General features: G+C 37.5%; 1 protein-coding gene across 3 annotated transcripts in view; it reads right to left on the bottom strand.

Moving 5' to 3' along the window:
- Slmap (Sarcolemma associated protein) overlaps nucleotides 1-13353 on the bottom strand; it is a 545241-nt gene extending 531888 nt beyond the window's left edge. For all 3 annotated transcript variants that reach the window (XM_090409867.1, XM_090409869.1, XM_090409868.1), the window contains exon 1: nucleotides 12223-13353. In XM_090409867.1, coding sequence (XP_090265993.1) covers nucleotides 12223-12528 — 306 coding nt within the window. In that variant the 5' untranslated portion in view covers nucleotides 12529-13353. The remainder of the gene's footprint in view (nucleotides 1-12222) is intronic.
- Between the last annotated feature and the right edge of the window lie 234 nt (nucleotides 13354-13587).

Below are 13587 nucleotides of genomic sequence, written 5' to 3'. Positions count from 1 at the left end.
GATTTTGACGAAGAAGATTAAAAGGTAGGTACTCTTTCCTAGTTAGATTAGGTATTTGTTGAAAGTAGACCTACTTATTACTTTATATTTGAAATACTGTAAATTCATTATAATATTCAGTGATAAAGTTTTTTTCCTAAAAATGTGTACAAAAAAGGGGTGCGTCTTATACGCTGCCAAATACAGTACTTCCAATATTTCGGCAACATCACATTGCCATCTTCATGGGAACATAAGACTAAGACATGTGCACGCAGACACTAATACAGCAAATGAGGTCAAAGAGACAAAACTACTGTTTTTCCTAAAGTCCTGATGGTGCCCCCTGGTGGGCTATATTAGGTATTCTTGGCCGTTGGACTGATGTTCTCATGATGTAAATCTCCCAAATTTGGGACAGTCTCATGCATTTGTTGAGTTTGGCAAGTTTTTTTTAGGGCTGAGGCTGATTCTATGAATAGTCTTTCAAATTTAAACTTTCTTCCAACGTATTCTGTGGCGAGTATCCAGAGCATGGTCTGCAAGCCCTGAGTGGCTGTACTGGTGAAACCGGATGTAGTCCTTGTGTTCTGAAATTCTGATATTCACTGTCCTGCCTGTTTGGCCAAAATAGGACAGCTTACAACTGCAAGGGACCTGGTAAACACCAGGTAGGTCTAGGAGTAGTGGTTGGTCTTTTGTGGAGCAGATAAGGGATGTTAATTTTCTATATGGTTTGTAACAAGAGGTCAGGTCATTTTTTTTAGGATTATGGTTATTTTTTCAGAGGTGCCCCGGATGTAGGGAATAGTGATTTGGAGCAGCGATTTTCAACCGGTGTGCTGCAAGAGGTCTTCAGGTGTGCCACGAGATTTATGAAAACAAATTAATTGAAAGAAATAATATCGTAATTTGCGCATTTATTTATTAGCGTCTGGTCTTCCATCTTCTTGTGTGTGTAAATCAATCAAAATTATGCCTATTTTTTTGCCAGATCATCAAAAAAATATATTTTTAGTGCATTGCAGAATTTTAATAATTAGTCTAGGTGTGTCGTGTTATGAAAAAGGTTGAAAATCACTGATTTAGAGTAATCTTTATTGTGACCGGGGGGGGGGGGAGAATTAGTATTTTTTGGATTTTTGGGGGGTTGTAGACATTGGCTGAGAAAATGTTAAGGATGTGATTTAGTTCAGTGGTTAGGGCATTATCATTTGAACAGATTAGTTTAGCCCTATTATGTAGTGTCTTAATCACACCATATTGTTGCAAGGGGGGAGGGGAATTGTTGGTGAATGTACCTGCCTGTATGGGTGGGTTTTCTATAAAATGAGAAAACCAAGGTTCTATCATGCTGGCGAGTGATTAGTGTGTCTAGGAAAGGGAGGCTGTTGATATCCTCTTTTTCCAAGGTGAACTTGATTCGGGGGTGTTGGTTGTTTAAGTGTTTTAAGAAGGAGAGGAGTGTATCTGCTGAGCCATGTGGCCAAATAGCAAACACATCATCAACATATCGAAGCCATATAGTAGGTTTTTGTGGGGCAGAGTTTAAGGCATTCTCTTCAAAAGTCTTCATAAAGAAGTTAGCCAGGGGTGGAGAGAGTGGTGAACCCATGGCTGTCCCCTCTATCTGTTTGTAGAATTTTCCCTGCCAAACGAAATAGCGAACACATAACTGAAATAGGGCTGAGATATCGGAAGGGAATTTGGCTTGGATCAGCTGTAAGGTTTCCTTGAGTGGAACATTTGTAAAGAGGGAGGAGACGTCAAAACTGACTATTATGTCAGTATGTTCGAGTGTAAGGTTTTCTATACTGGCTTTGAAGTGGGCTGAGTTTTTTATGTGTGATGGTGTGTTGCCAGCATACAGTTTGTGAGCTCTTTGGCTAAATGTTTGGCTAATTTGTGCCACTATGGGACGTAATGGCACATTTTGTTTATGTATTTTTGGAAGTCCATATAAACAGGGGGGGGGGGTCTAAAGTTAAAAGGTTTTAATTTGCCCAGGCCAAGAAGTGACCTTCTTAAGGAGCCTATGGGGTTTTCTGATTTGTGAATTGGTGGGATTATATTCAATAGGGAGGTAGGTAGCCCGATCTAATAATAAAGCATTAAGCTTACCTGTGTAGTCAGTTTGGTTGAGAACCACAGCGGCATTCCCCTTATCCGCTTTGATGATTACTATTTCTTTGTTTTTCTTCATTTCCTGTAGAGCTTTGTATTCACTATTGGATATGTTGGTTTTTGGTGGTCTTGCTTTGGTGAGAACACAAGCTACATCCAGTCTAATATATCGAGTACATTATACCTGGATCTCCTTCAATTCTAACTGCTAACTTACAACTCAAGTATGGACTGTGTATTGTAAGTCAGCAGTCAGAATTGAAGGAGATCCAGGAAGATGGTTTCTTGTTAAATCACATGTGAAACTAGGGTGCACATTGCCACTGTTATTCACCATTCACATGGATCACATTATGAAGAAAAGCAGTAGTAAACCTGATATCAAAACTGGAGATGTTCATCTCAGCTCTTTACTTTATACGGATGATGTTATACCTCTAAATAACACCAGTACAAGTCTTCAGGATTTCCTGACTAATTTGAACAGATGCAGTAATAAATTTGTATGAATATCAGTAATAAAAGCATGACAAAAATAAGCAGAAACACTGAAAACATCAAATGCATCCTGAATAAAGAACACACAAAACAACATTTCAGTTTTCTGGACAAAGGTTTTAGTGAAAATGTCAAATTAAATATAGAAATAAATAACCAAATTAAAAAAGTTGATATGGTGAGGACCACTTGAATAAATTTATATTGAATAAGAGAAAAATTAGCCAAAATACTAAAGTAGCAGTACAAGATAGTTTCAAATTTAACTTAACTTATGGATCTGAGAGCCCAGTTAGAAATAAAACTCTTGATCAAAGAATGGAGACCACAGATACGAGTTCTACGAAAGATTAAGGAAGTTCAGCAGTAGAATTATATTAAAAATGAGATTATTAGGAAGAACTCAATTGTTAGCATTCAAGAATTTGTGAGTAGAGCTAATCTCAGGTGGTATGGTCACTTAAAAAGAATGAGAGCAGTGATGTTAGTTAGCAAAACAAGTATTTTTTCACCAGGAAAAAGTATTTTTTGTCAGGAAAATGACCTACAGGAAGACCAAGGATCTAGTAGAATTTATACAGTATGAAGTGCCTAAAAAACGCAAAATATAACATCTGAAAATACTGGAGTGCTAAAAGATAACAGATTAATTTGGAGTAAAACTGACAATAGGAGGTCAGTAATGATGCAAACATTTCATGTAGTATTATTACATCATCTTGTATCCCCCACTTGATGATAACAAGGAAGCAATTGGTGATTAATCACAGCCTCTATGCTGACCAGGTAAATTTATGTATTATCTTTATAAGGATTCATTACTTTAGGATTATACACAACAAAATCTATTATTTGTTTCGATTTTTGTTCAGAATATGCTCTCCACATATATTAATTTTTGTTTTACCAATTTTTGCATTTAAATCCCTCATGACATCACTTGATCATTTTTATTCATTTTACATATACAATGCTTGGAAAGAAGTCAATGGACACTCCATGGACAAGGTGTATCTTGCCATGTAATGAGTCATGTTTGTAACTGGTATAAAGTGGTGGAATATGATGCTCTTAAGTCAATGCAACTGTGTTTGGGTGAAATGGCTGCAAGAAAGGAACTGGCAAAGTTTGAAACAGGAGTTGTGATAGGATGAATGTTGCAGGCCTATCTCTTTGGCAAATTGTTGACAAACTGGGCCAAATCCAGTCAACAATCAGCAATACCATACTGAGATAGAAGTGCGGGGAGTCAACTGCAAGTGCTACCTGCTGTGGATGACCCACCACATTCACTGAAGGTGACCATGGGGTGCCATAAAGAATAATATACAAAACCACCATTTGTCAACTGACACGTTGAATGCAGTGTTCTAGGCATCGACTGGAACATTAATCTGCACAAAACACATTCCTAACTGAGGCTCACAACATGAGTTTCCATGATAGGACCATAATATGCAAGCCCCAAATTACCTGAACCAACATATATCATCTTTTAGTACTGCAAAGAACAGTAGCACATGGAAGCTTAGAAAGCTGTGTTATGGAGTGACAAAAATGCTACACCCTATGCCAAGTAGATGGACTGATGTAGGTTCTCTTACAAGAATGCATAACAAGAACTGCGAAATGTGGAGGTGGCAGTGTGATGGTATGGTTCTCCTTTTCCTTGTTTAACCTCTGATCTCAGTTTGTAGTGTCACAAATACTGAACTCTGAGAAGTATCTGAACATTCTGGACAATGCAATGCTCCCTATTTTGTAGCATCTTTACAGAAATGAGGTCAAGAGATATCCGCCTGACAATAGTCCAGGACCTCATTACATACCTACAGGAAGAGTGGGTCCAAACTTCCGATTGATAACTATTGTATGCTTGTGGAGAGTATGCAACGTAGGATTGCTACAGCAAAAGGAGATCTTATAAGTTATTTAGGTGGGTACTGTGCCTGTTTATTCCTCACACTATAGTGTTAGTTGCCTTCTTTCCAAGCAGTGTATTTTGTAAATATTCAAAGAATTCTATACTATCAGCTTCCCTTTCCTCTTCTGAAGCATATAATGCAATTATTGTTATATAGCCTCTGTTTATCTTTAATCAATCATCATCATCATCATCATCATCAAATTCCTGCCATGTACCCTCAAGGGGTGTACATGATATGAGAGTACTACATGAAAAAATTACATCATTACTAACTTCCTATTTACAATTTTCCTCCAAATCAGTCTGTTACTTGTCAAGACTCCAACATTATCAGATCTTATATTTCTATCCTCTGAGGCACTTTGTACCGTATCAATCCACCTATATCTTGGTCTTCCTCTGGGTGATTTTCCTGCCAACCTGGCAGAGAACACTTGTTTTGCTAATCTTTCCTCTCCCATTCTATTTAAGTGACCATACCACCTGAGATTAGCTCTGCTAACGCATTCCTGGATGCTGACAATGTCAAGTTCTTTCCTAATATCCTCGTTTTTAATATGATATTGCCATTGATGCCATCTGTTCACGCCTCTAATCTTTCTCAGGACTCTCATATCTACAGTCTCTAGTCTTTGGTCAAGTGTTTTACTTCTGACCCAGCTCTCAGATCCATAAGTTAAAACTGGTTTGAACACTGTCTTGTATACAGCTAATTTAGTGTTCCGACTAATTTTTCTCTTATTCCATATGAATATATTCAATTGACTTCCCACCATACCAGCTTTGCTGATTCTGTTGTCTATTTCTATATTTAATTTACTATTATTATTATTATTTTGACACCTCCAGGGAGTCCAAAGACTCATCGAGGGAGAGTGTGCCGACAGCATCGAACGATTGGCCCCCTTCCAACTACTAACCGCGCTCAAACTTACTTAACTGAGCCATTAGTAGCAGAGGCTCTACCAATCGACCAACCTTTGCCGGCTTCTATATATTTTTACTATCTTCAGTAAAAATCGTGCCTAAGTAGCTGAAATGTTTTACTTGTTCCACAGGTTCTCCATTCACAACACAGTTGACATTTTCAATGATTCTGCCTATTTTCATTGTCTTTGTCTTTTTATTGCTGACCTTCATACCATATCTAGTACAACAGCTATTCAATTTAGTCAGAGAATCTTGCAGACTTGTAGCGGATTTATTTAGAAGTATAACATCATCTGCATAAAGCAAAGAGCTGACATTAACATCTCCAATTTTGATATCAGTTTTAATACCACTTTCCTTCATAATGTGATCTATATAGATAATGAATAACAGAGGGGATAATGTACATCCTTGTCTCACACCAGATTTAACATTAAACCATCTTCCTGTACTTCTTTCAATTCTAACTGCTGACTTACAACTCAAATAAAGACTAAGTATTGCTTGATATAATGCTGCATTGACACCATATAACTGCAGCGTATTGAATAGCTTCTCTCTTGGCACCTTGTCATATGCCTTTTCCAAATCCACAAAACTTAAATACAGATCTTTGTTATATTCACATGCGTTCTCGACTAATTGTCGTAAAGTGAAGATCTGATCCTGAGAGCCTCTATTTGGCCTGAATCCAGCTTGTTCTTCACCAAGCTTTCCTTCCACAATTCTGCTCAACCGTTTCTCAAGTATACTTGCATATATTTTGCCAGGAACACTCAGTAGGGAAATACCTCTGTAATTCTCACATTCAGTTTTATTTCCCTTTTTATATATGGGTACTATGAGAGCTCTACTCCAATCATCGGGAATTCGTCCCTCTGTGAAGACTTTATGAACTATGCAGTGCAGCTAAGACTTTCATACCACCATACTTCAGCATTTCTGGTCTAATATCATCTACTCCTGCTGCCTTTCCTCATTTCAAGCCTTTGATGACTTTTTCTACTTCAAGTATGGATATGTATTCCTGACTGCATGCCTGGTCAGTATTTTTTTATCACTGTGCTGTCATCACTGCTTGTTTCATTTAGCAGTTTTTCAAAGTATTTACTCCATACTTCAAGGATATCTTTTTCTCCAGTTTTCATGTCATCTTTATCATCTCTAACTCCTTTTACAGCACTCTTTCCACCATTCCTAAGCTTCTTCAACAACCTCCAGAATATTTTCTCACCTTCTTGATATTTATTTTCTATATTCTTGCCAAAGTCCTCCCATGACTTTTGTTTAGCTAGTTTTACACACTGTTTAGCTTTCTTACATTTGTCTCTGTATTCTCTAAGAGTAAAAGCTGACTTATTTGCCAGGAACTTTTGATATGCTTTCTTCTTTTCCTTCACTGGCTCTTTAATTTCCTGTGTCCACCAGGGAGTTCTGATTTTTTTATCCTTGCACACAACCTCACCACACTCCTCTCTGGCAGAATCAATGTTTTCTTCAGAGTTTGCCACTGAATCTCCAAGGTTTGATTCCTGTTCTCAAACTCTTTCATTTTTTCTTCAATAATCTTTGTGTATTTTAGTCTACAGTTCACATCTGAGAGCTGCTCAACTTTTATTCGCTTTAAAACTTTCTTACATGTTATTCTTTTCAATATGAAATTCAATTTTATCCTGCTCAAGACTAAATAGTGATCACTTCCAATTTCAAATCCTCTGTACACTCTGGTGTCCTGCACCAGGGAGAAAACATCACTATCAACAATAACATAGTCAATGAGACTTTTCTTATTCCTAGCCTCTTCTCTCCATGTGAATTTGTGCACATTTTTATGTTGGAACATGGTGTTAGTAATAACCAGTCCATGTCCTGAGCAGAAATCCAACAGATATTTGCCATTATTATTAGCTTTGCTCTTTTCTCCAAATTTTCCCAAAATATTTTTGTATGTCTCACAATCATTTCCTACTCTGCTATTTAGATCCCCAACAAGGACCAACTTTTCCTTTTTCATTGTGTCAGTTGCTTTTTCTAAAGAGTCAAAAAATTCCTCCACTTCTACCTTAGTAGAACCTTCTGTGGGACCATAGGCACAAATAAGTCTCATTGTCCAGTTCCCCATTCTCATACTTGTCCACATGACTCTACTTGAGACTGACTGCCATTCAAGAAGATTAGCCTCGTATTTTGTGTTGAATACTATGGCTACTCCTTCTTTTGGCTTCTTCTCTATGGCTACTCCTACTCCTTGATTGTCATTGCCTGAATATAACATTTTGTATTTATTGCTCAGAAAGGTACTTATCTAATTATCGATCTGGTACTTATCTAATTCCTCGGCTAGCTCCATTTCTTTGCCATTCAGGCTTCTTACGTTGATAGTACCGATCTTTAACTCTGGTGATGTTGAGTTGGGGTTTGTTTTCAGATTTGTTCCAGTAGCTGAATTTTCGCTGTTCGCCCTGGTTCCCCGGCGAAAACAACGGGGGCCTTGTTTAACCGGGCAACGCCCCTGTCAGCATGAAATTTTGTCATGTTGTACCATCATTTTTTATTTTGGTTTAACCAATAAGAATACAATTTGGTCGGCTAAATCCCAAATTGCCAGCCCATCCTCGTTCGTTCAGTATCAAAGTAGATACCCAACAGGGTGCACCACGAGAAGGTGAGAATTGGACATTAGGTCAGAAGCCCTGGTCGGTTCTCCACATTCTGTTAACGTCTGTTATTCTTTTGTTCCAATATTTGTAATATTGGAACAAAATATAAAAATAAATATATTTCTGAAATAGATTATAAAACTTAATCATAATGCATGCCTGTGGTGTTTGGTCTGTATTGATGCTACTACATGTTATATCGAAGTTCTCAGTTTCTGTGGTTTCTTTTAATTTCTTTTTTGTTTCTTTAATATTTTAAATAGCAATTTAAGCCAACCTGTATTTAATATTATATCTAACTAATTTGAAAGGCGAGAAGTATTCTGTGAGGGAGGATGTAAAGGAGTTGTTAGAAGAGGCAAAACTGAAGAGTGAGAAGGTGAAGATTGTAAGTCTCCTACCATGCTATGATAGAGGTGAACCGCAGAGGAGGGCATTGATAACCAATGAGTCTATACGTAGATTGTGCAAAAGAAATATAGAATTTGTGGATCTGTGATCTCTGTTTGAAGGAAAGAAAGATTAGCACAATGCAGATAGACTGCATCTGAATGGTTTTGGAGCTAGGTGTCTGGAGAGAGCTTTGTTCACCGAGCATGCTGACATGCAAGGGAAACTTAAGCAATTAGAGTGAAAGCAATGAGCTGGTGTGAAGGCACCCGAGAAGCGAGTGAGTGTGAGAATGACCAAGTGAGGAACCTAGTCTCTCAAACAAAAATATTAAATAGGGTAGTCAATTCAGAAAGTAAAGATGGGTGGGGAAATAAAGGGATGTTGCCATTTCCATATACTAATGCCAGAAATATCAGGAATAATAGGGAGGAGTTTTTAGCATTGGTTAGTGCAACCTCGCCAAAAGTTATAGGCATTAATGAGACTTGCCTAACAGCAGAGAATGTAGTTACAGGGATTGAATGTGATGGGTTTTAGTATTTCCAGGGAAGGTAAAGTAGATAGGATGATGGGGAGGAGTAATGCTGATGATAGCAGATGAATTCCAACCTAAAAGAACAGGAAACAGGTGGGAGGATGGCTGTTCATTTGAAGCAACTGGTGTGAGATTAAGACCAATAAGACAAAATATACAGTTGCCTATAGCAATAGCAACAACCAACTGTATATTTTGTCTTATTCTTCCACAGATGATCTGGAAGACATGCATCGCCAAATTAGTACAATAAGTACAGGTTGAGTGATTATTATGGGGGACTTCAACTATAGAGATACAGACTGGAAGGAAGAAAGATCACATGGCAGAAAGGAAATAAAATTTATACACCTGCTGAGAGATAATTACCTAAAAGCAGCATGTGATGGAGGGGACTAGGGGTTGGAGAGTATTGGGCCTGATCACAGGATCAGAAGGTAAAGGTGATCCATAACCAAAGTGACAACATTGCCTCCAATTGGTGAAAGTAACATGAAGTCTCGACTTGATAGATTAATTTAAGTTTAGGAAAAAGCTTAAATTTGTACCATGACATAAAACACTATAGGGTAAGGATGTTAGTAGTGCATGGGATATAGTTAAGGGACATCTAGAGGAAGCAGTATTAATACCCCCAACCGGCCATGACGTCTATAGACAGCTAGCAAAATCTGGATATGATTCTCAACATGCATTGAATGACATGGATAAGAAGTGCAATTTGGTGTCGCCTATTTCATTCACCATGGCTGGTAGAGAGGTTAAATTGTATACCTCAGATAAGTAGGGTTAATCGGTAAGAGTTAGATGGATGAGTAATATCATTAAGCATGAGCTGCAGAAGAAAATGCTGTGGAAGGTATATAAAGAGAAAGGTGACCAGCAAACTCATGAACAGTACAAGGCTCAGGCAAGGAAGACAAAATCAGATTATGAGAAGAATTTAGCCAAGCAGGCCAAAGGAAATACCAAAGAGTTCTTTTGTTATGTGGCAAGTAAGAGGAAGAATGGAATGGAAGAATGACTATGAAAGATTAACCTTAATGAGTGATAATGGCCAGAAGGAGATGGAAGTGGATAGTTGAGTTACTGAGTGACCACTTTGCAAGCATATATCTTCTTAGTGAGGTTACTGCTTTAACCTATGTGACAGACACTAATGTGGAAACAGAGGTGGATGAATTGGAGGTTCTCAATGTAAATACAGCTGTGGGATTAGATGGAATATCAGCTTGGGTTTTGCGAGAATGTGCAAGGGAACTGGCAATGCCTTCAAATAAGCTGTTTAATTTAAGTCTCAGCTCTTGTAGAGTTCGAAGGGAATGGAAAGAGGGCAAAATTATTCCTTTGCATAAGGGAGGTTCTATGACTACAGTAGCAAATTATAGAATGATCAGTATCTCAGGCATGGTGGTAAAAATACTAGAAAAATTGGAAAAAAAGAGAATTCAAGAATGTATGTGATACTGTATAAGGGTCAACATGGCTTTGTGAAGGGTTGGTCATGCTTTGTAATTTACTAGTTTTTTATAATGGAGTAACAACTGAGTTGGATAAAGGAAATTGCTACAAGATGGTTTTGCTGGATTTTGTAAAGGCATTTGACAGAATATCACATGGAACACTGTTACACAAATTAGAACAAATGGGGATGGATATGACACTGGTTAAGTGGATAAGAGGGTGGCTGCTGGACAGATAGCAGAAAGTGGTATATGGACAGGCAGAATCGAGGCAAAAACAGATGCCTAGTGGTGTGCCACAAGGTTTTCAGTGCTGGGACCGTTGCTGTTTAATTTGTATATATGATATAGGAAATAACCTGAAAGGAAATATTCAGTTGTTTGCCGATAATACGAAATTAGGTAGATTAATAGTTAATCAAGGCGATGTGGAGAGCTTGAAAGACAATTTAAATAGGCTGTCAGTATGGGAAAAATTAATGGGTATCAGTTTAATGTTGAGAAACAAAGTTATGCATTTTGGGATAAATAGATTACAAGCTGTGTATTGCACTGATGGCTCTATATACCAGGAAATAGATGAAGCTAGAGATTTAGAGATGGTGGTAGACAGAGAGTTAAAAGTTTAAAGGACATATTACTAAGGTTACCCATACGATTACTTGGCTATTACAGAACACATTAACAAGTAAAGACAAGGAAGTTGTTATTCCTCTTTATAAGGCCTTGATATGCCCACATCTGGATTGCTGTGCTCAAGTCTAATCCGCCCCTGGGTTTCTTGTGGACGAGGAAGCGGTGGAGAAGATTCAGAGGTGAGTGGCCTGTGGAATGCTCCCTATGAGAATAGATTGAGGGTGTGTGGATTGCAGAAGTTGGTTGATAGGAGAAAAAGAGGGGATATGATAGAAACATTTAAGCTGCTTAAAGGATTTTATAGGATAGATGCAGGGGAAATGTTTCAGCACTTGGCTAGAGAGGGACCAGAACAAGGGGTCATCTCTGGAAGTTGAATAAAGGTGTGGTCAGTAGGGGTGTGAGGACTAGACTTTTTGCTTGGAGTGGTGAATGAGTGGAATGGGTTGCCAGAGTCAGTTGCAAGTGCTTTGTTCTCTTAATGGGTTCAAGGAGAGTTAGATTGGGTCTCCTGCAATAAGTCTTTGGACTCCATGGAGGTGCCCGTATAATAATCATCTTAGGTTGCAATATTCATTATTTTGTTGTTCCATTTTTGTTTTATCATTTTCACCAGCCAGAGTCAGTCAGAGTATTACTCTTTAGTAACTTAAAAATAAAGTAAAATTCTCCATGTCAGGCTTAGCAATGAAGTTCAGCGGTGGGGGTTCTAATTTAAAGTCTATGGGCTTGCTTGTCTCCAAATTTAAATCCACAGGAGAAATAAGATACATGTTTGACACTTCCTCAACTCAAAATATAAGCTTATAAAAATACTGCATATACAACTGCACATTAGCAATGCATACATTCTAGGAAAAAAAAGTTATCCATACTCACTTATGTCATAATGTTTAGCTCCCATTTTGCCATCACATATCACTCATACATTTCTACAACTCATTTAATTTAACGACAGAATATATTCTATAGCAAATTACATAGTAATAAAAGAAAATATGGTTTCTTTTTGAATAAAGTAAACTAAAATAATCTATATCATGAAGCATGTAAGCATTAAAAAATAAATAGTCTTACCTTGCCATTCTCATACCATAACAAAGCGTGATTTCTAGACAGTACTTTACAATCAAATATTGCATTATTTGGTGCTGGACGGCACCTGGCTACAGAACGTCCTACTTTTACAGACTGATCCAAAATTAAGTGACGCTCCTGAAAAGGATGTGAATTCGGCCGGGAAGTCAGGATGGCTCGAGGAGCCATGGAATTCTGAGATCCTGTAGCCTTTTCCCCTTCATTAGAAGTCTGGTCTATTGTCTGTGCAGCCGTGGTTTTAGACTTTGTATCTAAATCAGTAAGGTCTTTCCGGTAAACAACCATTAACTTAAAGTCACTTTCCAAAAGTAACCCACTCCAGCCACTACGTTTTGCAGGAATGGGGATAAGAAAAAAACTACTACAAGGATGTTGTGTTTTCCATCAGGAAACTGAACATATGTTACTCATAATAAATATCTGATAACTTAAATTCTAAATAGTCAATTTCGAAAAAATATTGCGTTGTATGTTGGAAGAAATTCTTTCATCGTTCTACACATCCACCGAATAGAAATAGCCGAATCATACAAGTTATGTATAAACAACCGCATGATATCATTTCTGTAAACATATATCAAACATCACTTTAATGATTAGACATAAATTAAATCGTCGAAATAAAATATTAAATGGAGTACAAGTTGAATTCAAAAACAAAAACATCTAGTCGGCTCTTTACGAAATGGAAATTAACATAAAACACTCCGCAAATATGCTACCCTCTAGTACACAAACTTTTCATTCCGGTTGCCCTGCATATGGCAAAAAAATACTATTTTTAGCGCTATCAGTGTAAAAGAAGGCCACTGCTTCTTTTTCTTTTTTATAGACTAATATAAGATAATTGCATCGCAAGCGACACTACATCCAAGAGCTTAACAGGGATACACTTATCCTTGTAATCAACACACTTTCGGTGCGTTCTTTTCTGGTAAGAAGGACAACTTTTCCGGGAGTGCATCTGTATTCTCTTCCATATGCAATTACAGGGACATTTAACTACAATCAACAGATTTAGTTTAAACAAACACCAGGGAAACCATTGTAAAATGTTGAATACATGCATACACACTCCACCTAATAAATACTCCAATCGGCACATAAACCTATAAAAAACAAGATGGCCTTCGTAATATCGCACCCCTAGTGACAAATGTTAAGCATATGTACATTCAGTATAAAATTATTTTTTAAATCGATTGTGGAAGTCTAGTAGATCTCAAGTAGTACCGAATACAGATTTTCCAAATACGTGGGAGAAAATTTTGCTTAACGTTCCAGTATTAAATATCTTTATAGGAATGGAAGGATTTAATAAGCGATTCATCAGTGTTTTTCTGT

This window comes from Typopeltis vanoorti, chromosome 20, assembly GCF_054136105.1.
Source record: "Typopeltis vanoorti isolate ZY-2024b chromosome 20, IOZ_Tvanoo_1.0, whole genome shotgun sequence".
NCBI classification, from domain to species: Eukaryota; Metazoa; Arthropoda; class Arachnida; order Uropygi; family Thelyphonidae; genus Typopeltis; species Typopeltis vanoorti.
Note: the sequence above shows the minus strand (reverse complement) of the source record. Positions and strands in the feature narration are given on the sequence as shown.